Source organism: Epinephelus moara, chromosome 14 (genome assembly GCF_006386435.1).
Source record: "Epinephelus moara isolate mb chromosome 14, YSFRI_EMoa_1.0, whole genome shotgun sequence".
NCBI classification, from domain to species: Eukaryota; Metazoa; Chordata; class Actinopteri; order Perciformes; family Serranidae; genus Epinephelus; species Epinephelus moara.
The window spans coordinates 14828920-14844090 of record NC_065519.1 but is presented as its reverse complement, the minus strand read 5'-3'; the positions used below and the strand labels follow the sequence as shown (position 1 = coordinate 14844090).

General features: G+C 44.2%; 1 protein-coding gene across 2 annotated transcripts in view; it reads right to left on the bottom strand.

Moving 5' to 3' along the window:
- The window catches only part of ddhd1a (DDHD domain containing 1a), a 28625-nt gene extending 23023 nt beyond the window's left edge, over positions 1–5602 (bottom strand). For both annotated transcript variants that reach the window (XM_050061650.1, XM_050061651.1), the window contains exons 1-2: positions 4312–5602; positions 2593–2769 (exon numbers count right to left, since the gene is read on the bottom strand). In XM_050061650.1, the coding sequence (XP_049917607.1) occupies positions 2593–2769; positions 4312–5098 (964 nt within the window). In that variant the 5' untranslated portion in view covers positions 5099–5602. The remainder of the gene's footprint in view (positions 1–2592; positions 2770–4311) is intronic.
- Between the last annotated feature and the right edge of the window lie 9569 nt (positions 5603–15171).

Here is a 15171-nt window from a genome sequence, read left to right as displayed (position 1 = left end):
TATGATATGGTGAGTAGAATTAAAGACTGAATCACAGTGATGTCACGCCAACAAAAACAATCACTTCCAGGTAGATAACTGGTAATTGATTTGAATTGCAAAGACGTGTAAAATTGACAATCTTGTTGATTTCTGTCGCCATTTTCAGCTGTAACTGTAACATTTAAAGACATATAGTTAAACACGGTGGTCTGACTTATCTGATGTTTCTGCTATGCTTATTTCATGTACTGTGTTGCTCTGCTAGCATCTACACCAAATCCACTGGCAGGGAATTTAAGCAATGTACAGTTGTGGACGGGGGTTGCAGAAAAACATATCAGTAGTCCAGTAACTCCCCTCTTATGTGAAGTACAATTGCTGTTTTTGTCAATAGAGTCCGTTGGCTTTGAGATAACAGCTTAAACTTGTATTGATTTTTTTTTTAGGTGGTCAAAAACTAACTTACTGAGGCAGTGTTTGCTCAGTGCTGTTTTGTTTCATGTTCGTGATGCAGGGCTTAAACTTTATACTTTATTTAAACTTTTTTTAAATGTTTGGACAACACATAAACACCACAGAGAACTCTGTGTGGGGGCTCACCAGTTATGTAATCATGAGTCCACGTGTTAAATGCCCTTTTATTATCCAGACATTCACGACGAAGCTGTGTCCATAACTTCTGAAACATTTTCTGGGGAATATTGCTCCTCTAGACCTCAGGGAAAAAGTCTTTTCCACAATAAAGATCTCCTTGATTATGTACATCTATTGTCTAAGGCTTGGAGGCTGAGATTTGTACCAGTTCTTTGTAATTTTGCTGGCAATAAACAGTATTTTACACAGATACCAATCTTTGTTATGCATTATATCTTCACTTATTGAACCGAACTACAGGACCTTAACATCAAAAGGTATTTCATATCCAAAGATCTTTTTTTTTTTTTTTTTTCATAACTAAACATATTTTTCTCCAAATAGAACATTGTGGGAGTGATTGGCATTCGTATGTCCGCACAGTCTCCAACACTGCTGTTGTGACTGGGATAGTTTGCCCTTAATGTCGGATGTGACAAAAAGACGCAGGGCTTTTCTGCCCAGAAGTTATTGTTGACAAACACTGTGATTCGGTCTTTACTGCACCATATACCCTTGCAGTACCTCAACCACTTGACAAGCTACCATCATATGATCTGTGTGCTGTGCAATGGAGGGGCCTTTAAGTGTCACAAGACCAATTTGTGCGCCCTTCCTGTATATTTCACACACCTGTCTTGCAGATAATCTGATTGTGATCCCTCTGTCCCCTGTGCCTGTTTATATATGCCTGCTTCCACATACAGATCTACTGGTGTCCATGTGTACATGTACACGAATGCTTGCGGACCACTAGTGGCCTTCTAGTTTTGATTTAAAACTCCTGTGCTGAATTCAGAGAAGTGCCAGCAGCTGTGAGTACGACACAAGCAAGGCTGACCGACCTACTGTAGTCCCTTTCATCTGCTCTGTTGAAGTCTTTATTTATAGGCGTTAATTTATTCTGAGTAGGGGGTTAGTGACAGTTCCTGACGTGCCAGCTACAGCAGTGTGCTAAAAACAAGCCAAGGATTTGAGTGACTGATATCAATTTAACAGTTTGGTGTCATTATGCAGGTATTAGTCAAATATAAGTAATCAGCGTTACAGGAAATGAGGCTAATTCCATGATTAATGCTACTTATTGATGTGGGAAGATGATTTTAAAATTTGCATAAACGCCCCAGATTATCTTTGACACATATTTGCTGAGTTCTGAGGATGCAGACTAAACATTTTCTCACAGGTTGCTGCTGCATCTTTTCCTCTCTGCCTCTCTCTGTTTATCTGCCACATTCACACACCCACACATTCATCGCCAGTGAAGGTCCCGTATATCTGGCTGCCTTCAGGAGACTGCTGAATCAAAGAGCCTCTTTCTTATTGCCTGTCGCAGCAAAAGCACCCCTGCGTTTCGCTTGAGCCAAAGAGACGTGCCAGAATGTACGAGCTGCACCTGCTTTACGTCGCGGAGGATGACATGACAAAACCTATACTCACATGAATGGAAGCACCTGCTCCATTCAGTTCTCCTGACTGTGTGTCAGTACTACAGCAGGCCGGGCTGTCACATAATTCACTGTTTATGACTCACGGCGTCTTTCTTCTGGCTTTATGGTGAAGATTATAACTTAACTTTTTATAGAATTTATTGCTAATGAGAGCATTTCGTCTTCTCGCTGCCTTCACACAGCACTGTATAGGTGTTGTTTTACGAGATACTGCCAGCCTGCCTGCAATAAAAATACTGCAGGGTTGGTGGATGCAGCAGTGAAGCACTGGTGAGTGAGCAATAATGTGTTTTGGCTTTATGTTTCTACCCCAAACCCCACTCTGACTCTGCCAACATCCACTCTCAAATCTAGTTATAATCAAGCTATCAGCTGTGTTTATTTATTCAGACTTTAGTCACCAGAATGGATGTTTCAGTGCTGTGTTGTTTTAAAGATCTTGTAGCTTTCTAGATTCTTCTGCCACACGTTCTTAAAAATCATTCAACCTTATCCATCTACTCCGTCCCCTCCCCTGCTCTCTCACCATCTTTGCTATCCACGGTCCTGACCACCAAATCCGTCTCGAAGGTATCCTGCATCTGTTGCCCGCGGAAATGGTTCAGGTGCTCATGCTCGATGAGGTCGCTTTCCTCTTCGTCTAAAGGCAGCCAGGTGCCGTCGATAAACCACTGGCCTCTCATGACTGGAATATGATCTTGTTCTGTAAGACAGAGACAGAGACAAAGAATGACTTAAGTGACTTAAGATGGATATTTTGATGCCTCAATAATTTTAGTATTGCCCTATATGGTGCTGTTTTCTATGTGTGTGGATGCAGGTGACATGTTGCAGACTCCTGCCAATGGTTTTACACTATTCCATTAATAACTAAAGGTGGTGGTAACACGCCAAGACATGCAGCGATGTGCCAGCGATGGCAGAGAAGATTAATACTGTAAGCTAGTAAACACAGATATCAACAATGCTGGGTTTAAAATACTATACAACAGTCACTTTCTAGTAACAGAATGCATCACTCTGCCTCCCAGAATCTGCTCTGGATGACGTAAACTGATTTCCATTTAACTCAACTCTTGCAAATCCAGGAGGGCCAAGTCTCAGTGGATTACAGAGCGAGGCCGGTTTTGATTACAGTCTTGAGTGACATTATTAACTGACTCTCTGGTGGTGAATAAGATTGTAAAGGCAGTTCTGAATTTAGCAAAAAGACAGGGCCCTTTCTGCAGAGTGAGACAGCTCATCTGGGCAAATATAAAAGCACATGAGCATTCTCTTGTTTACAGAGAGGCCCACGACAATGAAAAGGCAAAGATAGACACACTGATAGAGGCTCAAAGAGCTCACTATTGACTCGTTTGTGAAGGTGGTTCATGTCTGGTCAGAGGAGATAAGTCTGTGTGCCTCATGTGACATACTGTTTTAAGTTCCCATGAAGTGATAAGTGACCTTTTCATCCTGTTATAATAGAATATAAAGCTATTATTAAACCTTCAAAAGCGCTAATCCTTTGTATTTTTATGGATGTTTTCCTTCAGCATCCCCTTCTCTCCACTTGTCCCACTACATGACTCTTTACTGTCTTCCTGGCTGATATGCATTAGTTTCCATCTCAATTGTTGGACATTGTAGTCCTACATGTCAACATGACACTGTGTTTGCAGCGCTATAGGTCACGCTGAGAAGGCACAGCGAGGATCTGAGCTGACTACAAAAGGACTTACATCCATAGCGTGAACACTGAGGAAAATGACTGCTTCTCCAAATGTCACTTGGCGTTAACCTTCAATAGAACCAGCTACCCATGAACCCTTTGATCGAGGCCAGGTTTGCACTGGCTCTGTAGTGACCACCTTCATTTGTTCCCTGCCTTTTCCTGGAAATATCCATGAATTAGTTAGCACAGATCAGCTGAGGCCAACTGACTGACTTCCTGGGTTGGAGCCAGCGAGAGAGCTGCAAAACAATGCAGGAGTCAGCAAGTAGCTTAACTGGATGGATAATCAAATGCTAGTTTGTGTCTTTTAAAGGGAGCAGGGATGGATGTTGGTTGCAGTGAGGGTCTGAGTGAGCGCCAGACTTGTGAGTGGCTCATTGATCTGCATGCTGTCAGACATTATGCTGCAGGACATGAAGTATACATGAGATGTATGTGCACAACGGGATGCTTTGGAGATTCAACATAATTTGTGACTGATGCAAAGCACAAATGTGATTTTATAGACTTTGTTTTGATGATACTCACGCTTCCAGTAAACAGGATTGCACTCCTTCTCTTTAACATCCACCTCATAGAGCCCTCCCCGGACACACACAGGCTCCACGTTGATTTCAATGCTGTCAGGGTCCCTCTCCTCGGATGACACCGTGGATGTGTCCAGGGACCCCCGGCCGCCGTGCACACTGCTGGTCCTCGTCTCCACGGGCACTGCACCGTTCAGTCCCCTGCTCTCCACACCGTTATTACCGCACTCCCCCTCCTGCCCACCACTGACCTGGGACCCTGCTGCACCAGGGTTCAGCTCACAGTATTTCCGGTACATCAGCTCAATTTTAAGCGAGTCATGCCCGACAAAGGGCTTCCAAGTTTTCTTGTCCTCCTTGTAAAACCACCGCACCTCCTCGGGACCGAGCTCCGTGACCACCTCGTTGAAGCGGTGTCTGGAGCTGTTGGACCGCGACCTCTTCCGCCTCTCGAACAGCGGACCCGCGCCGTTCCCGTCGTTGTCGCTGTACTCCAGAGAGCCGCCGTCGAGGAAGGTAGCCGGGGCGCTCAGGTCGAACAGCAGCCCGTCCTGGGTGCTGTGGTGTCTGGGGTGGAGGAACGGCAGGTGTCCGTCCAGTCCCGGCTGGACGGAGGACATACCCGCCTGCATCGTGTCATCCATGGGACTCATCTCGTTACAGTACGAGAACACATCGCTGCCCAAATCCCACTTCTTGTTGTTGTTAATAGCGTCGACGCCTTTACTGTCGCTGCCCAAAGAAGACCTTAACGTGGAGGTTTGGGTCCTAATGTTGAAACTGCTCATAACTACCTGAGCGAGCCCACCTCACCAACTCGTCTGTCCTCACATCGACAAAGCTCTCACTATTACAACAGCTACTACAAAATTCAACAATGGCCAGTGTTACAAAAAAAATTTAAACAAAATTAAAGCCCTGAATAAAAGCTCCCACCGCCTTGAACGCCCCGCAGCAGTCGCTACACCAGCTCGTTAGCTTGCTAGCTAGCTAAGCTAAGCTAACGAAGCCGGTTGTAGAACTCCGATGCTAGCTTGTTAGCAAGTCTGCAACGTAGCAACCGGAAAACCTGCTCATCCGTTTTCTCTTCCCTTTTAACTAACGCCAACTTAAACCTTTGTCAAACCACTTTCCTGTCACCGAGTCGCTTTAGTCCAGCTTGAGAGGCGTAGCACGGCAGTCACCATACTTCGTGTGTGTGTTCCAGTCTCTGTGGAATTTCAGATTCATTCGTTGTCCAAACAAATCTTGCATGGAGACAGGACTGTAGTATGCGTGTGTATGGCTTGACAGCTGACGCATAGATCACAGGACTGGAGCGTGAACGCGCACGTAGAAGTTGCGCGAACAAGATGACATGCCCTCAGCCTTTAAAATGCATTGTTACTGATTGTCCACTAGGTGGAGACAAACACCCAGTAATGGGTATCAGCCTTGTTTTAAGTGCTTGCAACATGCAACGTCTTGATCGTCCACTAGAGGGCAGCAAATACCTACTCGTAATAATAGAACATCCTATCTGGCCTGCTACCTTTGGAGGGATTAGAGTGAGCGTACTGTCCAAAAACACTATCACAAACTACTGCAACTTTTCAAGTCACAGGGGTGGACAGAGCAACAACATGACTCCAAACTCTGCTGCAGCCTCAACACTTTAAAAAGCGCAAAATAAGCACCTTTTCTGACACAGTCTCACAGCAAAATCCCTATTTGAGACTATTTTGAGACGCAACCTAGATAGATACAATCATTCCCTATAATAAAAATCTAAATGAAGCAAGTAGCCACGTTGTAATTGTGTCTCAGTTTAGCCCACAAGCCACCGGTGTCACTGAACTCCAAAATCTATTTGTAGCGTGTTTTCATCTCTGTGTGTGCGTGCATGAGTACAGTTTGTGTCCACATTCATGCATGTATGCATGTGCCGGTTTGTTTGTTTATGCAAGTGCATGTGTTTGCATAATGTGTGTTTTGCGTAGCGCCGTTTGTGTGTGTACTGCTGGTCCAGGTGATCCCAGGGCCGCGGTGTGGTCTGTGGGGAGAGAAGGAGAGGGATAGGAGAGAGGCCCAGGCAGCTGTATTTGGGATAAACAGACATTACCCTGCTGTGTTCTAATTTACTGCAGAGTGGGAATTAAACTTTAAACTCGTCCCGCCCCTCTGCAGTCCAATACTCCGTGCTTCTGGCCATCAACAACCACTTGCACAATGTGCGTTATTAAAGTGTTTCTCCACCCCAGATCAGTCTTTTTAGTATCAAATTCACACCCCCCGTAGGCTTTAAAGGTGGTTGTAAAAAATGTTGTCTTTCACAACAAGACACAGTTTCCGGGCTTTAGAGCTTTGGATTTTTTTTAGAGCAATAGAACAATGTGGAAGCAGCGAATGTAGCTCTATTTTGACTGAAATAATGATAGTTTGAAACATACTGTTATTATGGATGGACAGCTGAGAAGTAGCTTATTCTGCACAAGCAGTTTGAGATGCTTCTGTGGATGTTTTTGCCCATGTTGTCACCTTTGGAAACCATTGTAACTGACTATAAACAGAGAAACTTTTTACAGGTACTTGTCTAGCCCATTGGGGCTGAGTGTTTGATACCCAAAAGGTAGATCAAAGCAGGACACTTTGAGTCATCCCAGGAGTTATTGCAACCCATAGCCCACACAATCTTTTAATTACAATTCCTAGTTTCGGTATTAGAACAGCCTGAGGCCAAAACTCAGATGGAGGTCAAGAAGTGACAAATCCATAAACTGCGTGAATTGGATAAAGAGGAATGTGACTACATAAAAGGGTTGGATGAACCTGCAGGCAGCAGCGTCGGTCAAAGTTGGGCCATTGGTGAGCATCTGCTGCCCTCGTCGGTGCGGTGTGTCCCGCACTGCTGGCCCTCGTCGGCACTAGTTGGCTTTCTCCCACTGATTCATCATCATACTGAATCGGCATTGGCGACTGTGGAGTCTGTAGGTGAATGAAATCACTCTTACTGCTGATTCAACGCAGTGCACAAGAAGAGAAACTGAAGTGAGGAAAGTAAACAAAAAGCTAAAGTCAAGAGGGAGTGAGCTCAAAACATACTTGATACATAAGGTAACATTATTTTTCTTTACCAATTGAGCTCTTTAGCAGAAACGTTTCATGATGGTTTGTGTTATTGTTCACTGGCGCATGGTAAATTCTTTCAACATTGGAGTGCGTTGTTGATGTGCTAACTGGCTAACTAGCGTCAAGATGGTCTTCACGTTTCCATTTTTGAATTACAATTAAAGACTGACGTCTACTGGTGTCGAGAGTTATTTCCCCTCACACAGGCGCTAAACGAACATGCTGGTTGACCCCTGGCTGTAGTCTTTGCAGTGTGCTCATGTGCAACTTTTTTGGATGAGACATGGTGATGTCAGGTGATGCCGCAGGGGGCTTTCGTCACTGCTAGTTCCCTGATATTGGTTTGGTGTATCTGGGCTTTAACGTATTTCAACTCTCAACTACATGGATGCACCGCCGTCAGGTTAACGTTACTAGCTAACATTGTGTTAGCCAACTTTAGCTACTATTTTCAAGCTAAGCCACTAGGTCAAACGTTCCCAGAGGTCAGGTGAAACGTTAAAAATCAGGATCACAGGACATTGATATTGCATCGGCGGCACGGTGGTGTGGTGGTTAGCACTGTCGCCTCACAGCAAGAGGGTTGCCGGTTTGATCCCGGGTGTCCAAAGACATGCAGATTGGGGATTAGGTTAATTGATAACTCTAAATTGTCCGTAGGTGTGAATGGTTAATTGATAACTCTAAATTGTCCGTAGGTGTGAATGTGAGCGTGAGTGGTTGTCTGCCTCTATGTGTCAGCCCTGCGATAGTCTGGTGACCTGTCCAGGGTGTACCCTGCCTCTCGCCTGATGTCAGCTGGGATAGGCTCCAGCCCCCCCGCGACCCTCAAGAGGATGAAGCGGTTAGAAGATGAATGAATGAATGCTATTGTATCTTTCGAGGCATATTTAGCACAACACTTTAACATTATTGTTTGACATTAATGGACTCTGCACCTCAGGACTAAGGAGGCTTGTGAATTCACATCTGCCACTGTTTCTCAGTGAAGGGTTTTTTTTTTTTTTTTTACACTTCTTCCCTTAACGTCCTACAAATTTTGAGACCTAAATTTACCCTTGTTTTTTCCAATTTGATCAATTGGAGCAGCTGTAAACAGCACGAATCATATGCATTTGTGCAGGGTTGGTAATCTTTGCCCCCAGCCGTCTGCCCTCCACCTGGACTGTGCACCCTGGTATGATGTCAAATGCAAAGAAGCTGTTAGTTATAAGTTGCTAAATGAAGAATGTTCCGCAATTCCTGTGAACTCAACACGAACATCATATCTTTATTTTCCAGATGATAGTCATTAAAAACTGCTCCACCATTGCGTAATTATGAGTGCAAGACTAATTCACATTGCAGTAATATCTAATCTGTATGGCCAAAATAATTACTGGGTTAAATATGCAACGGGATCTTGCCAAGAGTTTTCTCTAACGGCAGGTTTACACTAGAGGATGACATGTGGCTTTCATATAAGAATTAGTCAAATTCCTCGTCTCTGGCAGTCAAACTGAAACAGGTTGGCCTCTCCCTCTCTCCTTCGCTCTGCTCTGATGTTTTGCAACCACCAGGCCCACCACCTGGATGAGTGGATGACAAACAAACTGCAAATTTTCCTTCCAGTAACTGACCAAATAGATATTTATAACCAGCTGGTCACCTCCCCCACCCACCGGGCCCCCCTCTCCTCAGCCACGGCTGTGAGAGCTCCCTTTAAAGACCAGTTGTGTCACTTCTGGCTTTGTTCTTAAACAAAGAGAACTGCCCCTCATCTGCCCGTAATTGGGCCGACTCTTGGAATGTGCTTGATGTCTCCGCGCGGGCCATTGCCGCTCCATCAGACAGGCAAGGGTTGCGGGGACACAGGAGATGAATGAGTGGAAGTCCATCCCCACCCTTACTCTGTTTTCTTTTGCTTTCCTTTACCTCCTCTATCTTTCCCTTTACCTCTGTTTCACCCTCTCTCAGCCACCTATTTTCCCAGGATGGAGGATCCCTGGATTGAAATAAAGAAATCCCACACTCATGCTAAACGGAACAGTCTGCTGATTGACTTCAACGGGTCTGTTTGGTCTCTCTGAGCTGCACCACCTCGCTAAGGTTGGGCGGTTGGACGCACTACAAGGCCGATCCGCGGCACATGTCACTAGCAGTTACTGAGGTGATGTTGACCATGGGCAGATGTTTGAGAGGGGATTGGAGGGTGTTTATGGCATTGTTACTAAAGGGAAGCAATTTAGAGAGTTCAAATTCCACTTGCAAGGAAGGAAAAAATGTTGAAACAGTAGTTGGCAGGCTACCAAAAGCCTGAGCCCCTAATTGTTTTCATTAATAGCAAATAATCTCAAAGTGCTTACTCTGTATTCTGGGAAACATTATGGTGTTATGTTCAAGACGCGTACATCTGGGAAGCCTCTGAGGATTAGGTTGGAAATTTGTCTGTAGCAATCACACGAACCCCAGGTGTTCGTGTGAAAGGTTTAGGAGTTTTACGCTCCAACCGCAGATATGTGGTTGGTGTCTTTGTGGAGGTGTTGTGTACCTTTCCTTTTGGTGTTTAAGCAACCTTGTCCTCAGAATCCAACCCTTTGGTTTTGGTCATGACTCATTTACTCCCAAATCCTTCACCTTTCACCCCCAGCTCCACTCTACATGTCACTCGCTAGCAACCCTGAATAAGTAAATACATGATGTAATGTGTGGTTTTTCCTCCAACCCCCAAAGCCCCCACCCGCCTCCACCCACATTCAGAGGTGATTAAAGTGGAGCACAGCAGTTTTAGGTGGGGATAGCTAGGTGTGGTCAAAAGGGTCCTAAAGAGGAGGAGCTGGGAGTAGATGGGAGTAAATGGAGGGGAATTTAACAAGGCTGGTTTTGGGCAAATATAATGGAAGGGAGGGGCACATGCAGGTCACCAACAGGGCGGGACTTAAAGCAGACATCACAGTCCTGGTTGATCCGTCTGGGCTGGGGGCTCCTCCATCCCTGCAGCCGGGGTCAGGCCAGCGGCTCCACCGCCCCCCGGCTGTCTGGGCTCCAGGTTTCCAGGTAGGTGATTGGGGCTGTTGACTCCAGCACACGGCAGCCGCTGCCTGGTCCTACTGCCCATAACGATCTCCTCCAGGGCTCCCAGACCCATTGTCATTCAGACTCCCTGCTACACTTCACAAGTCTGATATCCCTCCACACTGGAGCCTGGCCTGGGATGGGCTGCCTGACTGCTGTTCCCGTGTTTGTTTGTGTGAGAGAGTATGAGCTTGTGATGAATAATAAGGCCTCATATGTGATGATATTTTAATTACAATGTGTTCTGATGATTGAGACTATTGTTTGTGCTTGTTTCTCTGTTGCTTTCTCTTTTGTTTTTGACGTGAAACACAAATTAAAAAAAAGACTTAAATCAAAACTTCAGCATTTAAGAGTTGCAAACAAGCAAGGTTAAAGGAACAGTACAACATTTTGGGAAATTTACTTACTTGCTTTCTTGCCGAAATTTAAAAAAGGACATTGACACCACTTTCATATTTATGCATTGAATTTGAAGCTAGGGCCAGGAGATCAACATGATCTCATCCCTACTCATCATATTTTGCCATTTGGGCAGACGGCCTGTAGCCATTACTAAAGTGACACCAGAGGCAACCTTTTGCATTGTATCTTGACACAAAGGGCAGCCAGAAAGGCAGTGGCATGTTGCTAAAAAAGACTTGATTTTGAGTTCTCCAAGGCAGCATCTGATGTTTATTTGTTGGTCTCAAACACTGCTCTCCTGGGTCAAAGTCTGGTGTTTGTTGGACCAAACGACCTCCACCCCCGTCCACCATGAATGAACTTTCGCGCTCTTTAAACTACATCCATTGCTCTGAACGTCTAATGATGATGCTCATGGGTTTAGATTGGAGTTTGTGCAAAGTCTGGTGCGTCTCGCACAAAACTAAACATTAGTACTGCCCAAGTGGTGTATTTTGACGCTTTGTATGTAAGACCAGGTTGAGGTTGAGTTGGCTAGCTTAGCTTAGCATAAAAATTTGAAACTGGGGGAAACAGCTGGCCTGGCTCTGACCAAAAGTTAAAAAATCCACCTGCCATCTCTTCTAAAGCTCAACATGCTGTATCTTGTGTGTTCAATCTGTTAAAAGAAAATGAAAGTGTGAAAAAGACAAGTTGTGGTTTTATATGAGGTTATGTTCCAGACTATTTCTTGGCCGGGAACGGTGACTTTCTGGAGTTTCCGCTGGTTGCCTGGAAACTTCACAGTGAGGAATCAAGAGTCACTGCGATCTTCTTGTCTCTGCAAGAGACTGAGCAAGCATATTTCCGGAAATGTCGGACACTTCTTTTAAGGCACCACCAGACCACTGCTTCCATGAGACATTTGTTTATGTCAGAACAAACAGACATGCCGCTCCTTTTTATAAGGTGGACAAGCCCGCCTGCCTGGTTTGTGTCTGCAGACAGAAGCCTTTCATTGAGTAAAATAACTTGGTGTGAATGAGTCAGAGCACTTCACGAGGGCCATCTTTAGACCACAGAACTTATCAGGAAAACTCAGTTACTGTACATGTAAGTTTTGATGTGCTCTCTTCAGCACGTCATAATAGACTAGCCCCACTTCTTAACATGCCGGCCAGGAGAGGAAAGTATGTGTCCAAACATATTGGGAATTCCATTTTAAGAGCAATGCAGAGGGCATGAAAGAGTTCAGAAAATAGGACAGCGTTTAAATTACAAACTGTGTAAATTATTACTTGTGGGTGACGTTGAACACTTTGCATTCTAAGGCGGCCGTTTGGGTATCAGTCACTTTCACCTCCTGCTAAAAGTAAACTTGCCAGTGAAACAGACAGCTGTGGAGTGGAAAGTGCCAGGAAGATTAATGAGGTGTGTCTTTCCTCTCTTTCACACTATCCTTCTCTTTATCCCTCTGTTTGTCTGTGCGGGCTGTGGGTCAATGTGTGTGGGGGTCCATGTGGGGTGGCACGGTGGGGGTAACATGCTGGAGTAAACAAGTAGAGGAGACAGCAGGGTGATGTTCCTCTCACTCAGCTCTACACACATCAAACAGGGAGCTAGTGTTACCTTGTTTAGACAAACACCTTCCCAAGCTCATTTTCTCCCAATGCTAGCCCCCTCAATCACTTATTATCAATCATTATTTTTTCTGGCTAAAGTTGTTCTCATGCCAAAAGTGACATATTAAAGAAAGAGGCCACAGTATGTTTATTACTGATGAGGCTAAAGCCAGCAGCATGTTAGCTTATCTTAGTTTAGCTTAGCATAAAGATTGAATTGAGGGGTAAAAAGCTCAGAGCCAATCTATGTTCCCATGGTCCTTTGTTCTCCAGCTCAATACCCTTTAATATAACTCATTAAGGAGACCTTACAAATGATTTTATGTTCTCAGTAATGTTAAATGTTCAATGCATCCTCCACCTACAGCTTATGGGCACGGTCACACCTGAGTGACTGCATGCCAATGACTGTCACCTGTTAAGGCAATGTTTGGTCATAATGTGGGCAGTGCAGGAATTGACACATACGAATAGCTGGCTTGCTAGCAAATGTTAGCTAGCTTGCAGATAAATACCGGGAAATATGATGTTACTGGTACATCTCTCATGTAGCAGTTTGCGTATTTTTTATGGCCAATATCAGACAATATAGTTTGGCTAAACACGGCCACAATCAATGTCTCCTCCACACACTTCTTTGATATTGGTTGAGGCTGCAGCTTTGCCGTCAAAGCTCACCAAAGTTGAACTTCACATGATGCAAAGATGCGAATTTGCTTTGCCACTGCAGGCAAATGTGTTATTCGCCCCTCTGCTTGCACTTAATTGGAGTGATTGGGAGGCAAATATTGGCCAGTGTTAATTTCGCTCATGTGTGACCGTACCCTATGGCCTGTTATACACCTCGAAACCTACATCCTCAAATTCGTTCGGCATTTGGCAAGATACTTTACTTTACTTTAGACACTGATATATTCACAGTGGATGAGCTTTTTTTAACCTTTAAAACTACATTTGAAACGTCAATATTCCTTTGTTTTTGTGCAATTTGAACTGTGAAGCTCTAACAATGTTCATTTATATCGAGAGACAAAAGAAACTAGGAACATAGGGATGACCTGGACGGCTAACAAAAATCTGTCCAAAATAGGGCAAGACTTGTGTGTGTTTACACTTTGGTCTTTCTACGGAATAAGCAAAAATGATACAAGTGAGATGCTGGTATGTGGGTTTGATTACTATCAAGCAGATCTGAGCTAGCTGTTGCCCCCGTTTCCAGTTTTAAGTTAATCTAAGTTAAGTTAAATGTAATAAGTCTGTTTGTCACTGTCTGTACCTGCACTTAAGTCTGCACTGCACTGCTTTCAGAATAACTGCCTTATACACTCTCCTCCAGGAAGGATGACAATCCCCACATGAGCACACAGGTGATGTCTATTGTCTCTGAGAACACTTTCTCTTTAAGATCTGCCTGTCATTTACAAGGTGAGTGTTCTGCCCTTAGGACCTCTGTGGCCCTGCATGGAGACCTACATGTGTCGGGCCGATCCTCAGTGTTTTCAGATGATGTTTCACACTGTCAAGGTTGACTTATCTGAGTGGGGAAAAAGTTCCCAGGGAATAGACATATCCCACAGACAGCTTTGGAATGTTTTTACAGAATGGCCCGGGGACCCTCAAAGACGGGGTTTGATCCAGACTCTGCAAAACTGCCGCTGTGGTAACCAGAGCAAGAAGTGCGCATACTTTTTTGTCTACTAGTCTGTTGTCTATTTGTTATGAGTGGTTCTAGTGTTACAATTATTTGTTGTCTATTAATCTACTCTGTTTATTGTCTAATTATTTTAACTGATAATCACAAGTAGAGCAGGGCCTTCATGAGATGTGTTGTTACAAGCCATGATGACTGGTAATGTAGGAAGACGTACCACAAAACCCTGTGGTACATTTATGTTACTGTTCTAGTGCCATATCTGTTCAGATTTTTTTGCAACCTGTCTTGTTTATGCTTTGTCCATTGTAGTGGCTATTCAGCCATGTGTTGTTGAAATGATTAGACCATGGTATTAATAAAAATATATAGCAGGAGAACTCCCACTGGGAGTCATGTTAAAAATGTATGCACTACTGCATTGTAGGCTACATGTTGTGTTATATTAGCTTGGTTAAAAAAAGTATGCATATGTTGACAGCCCAGTTGCCAGGATAAAATGTTGGCATTGGACGTTTCTGCACACTACAGATATGTTACATTTGTACATTTCATAGTTCAGATTCCATGTCTATGAGCTGAGTTTCTCATCAGGAAGAGGAGGGATAGTGGATGGTGTGACACCTAGGTAAAGCAGCTGCCAAGGAGCAGACTACTGTTTGAGTGCAACAAAAGTGGTTGTGTTTTAATGAGAATTCAACACGTGTCCAGCGGTGTTTGTAACAACAAAAGTGTTTTTTCACAAGATTTTGAGACATGTCCAGTGGAGTCTGTAGCGACAAAAATGGGTGTTTTTTAATGAGAGTTTGGGACATTTCCAGCAGTGTTTGTGGCGACAAAAGTGGGTGTTTTTTTAATGACAGTTCAGGACATGTCAAACAGTGTTTGTAGCAACAAAAGCAGGTGTTTTTTAACAAAAAACAGGGACATATCCAGCAGTGTTTGTAATGGCGAAAGTGGGTGTTTTTTAATGAGAGATAGGGACATGTCCAATGGTGATTGTAGCGACAAAAACAGGTGTTTTCTAATGAGAGTTTGGGAC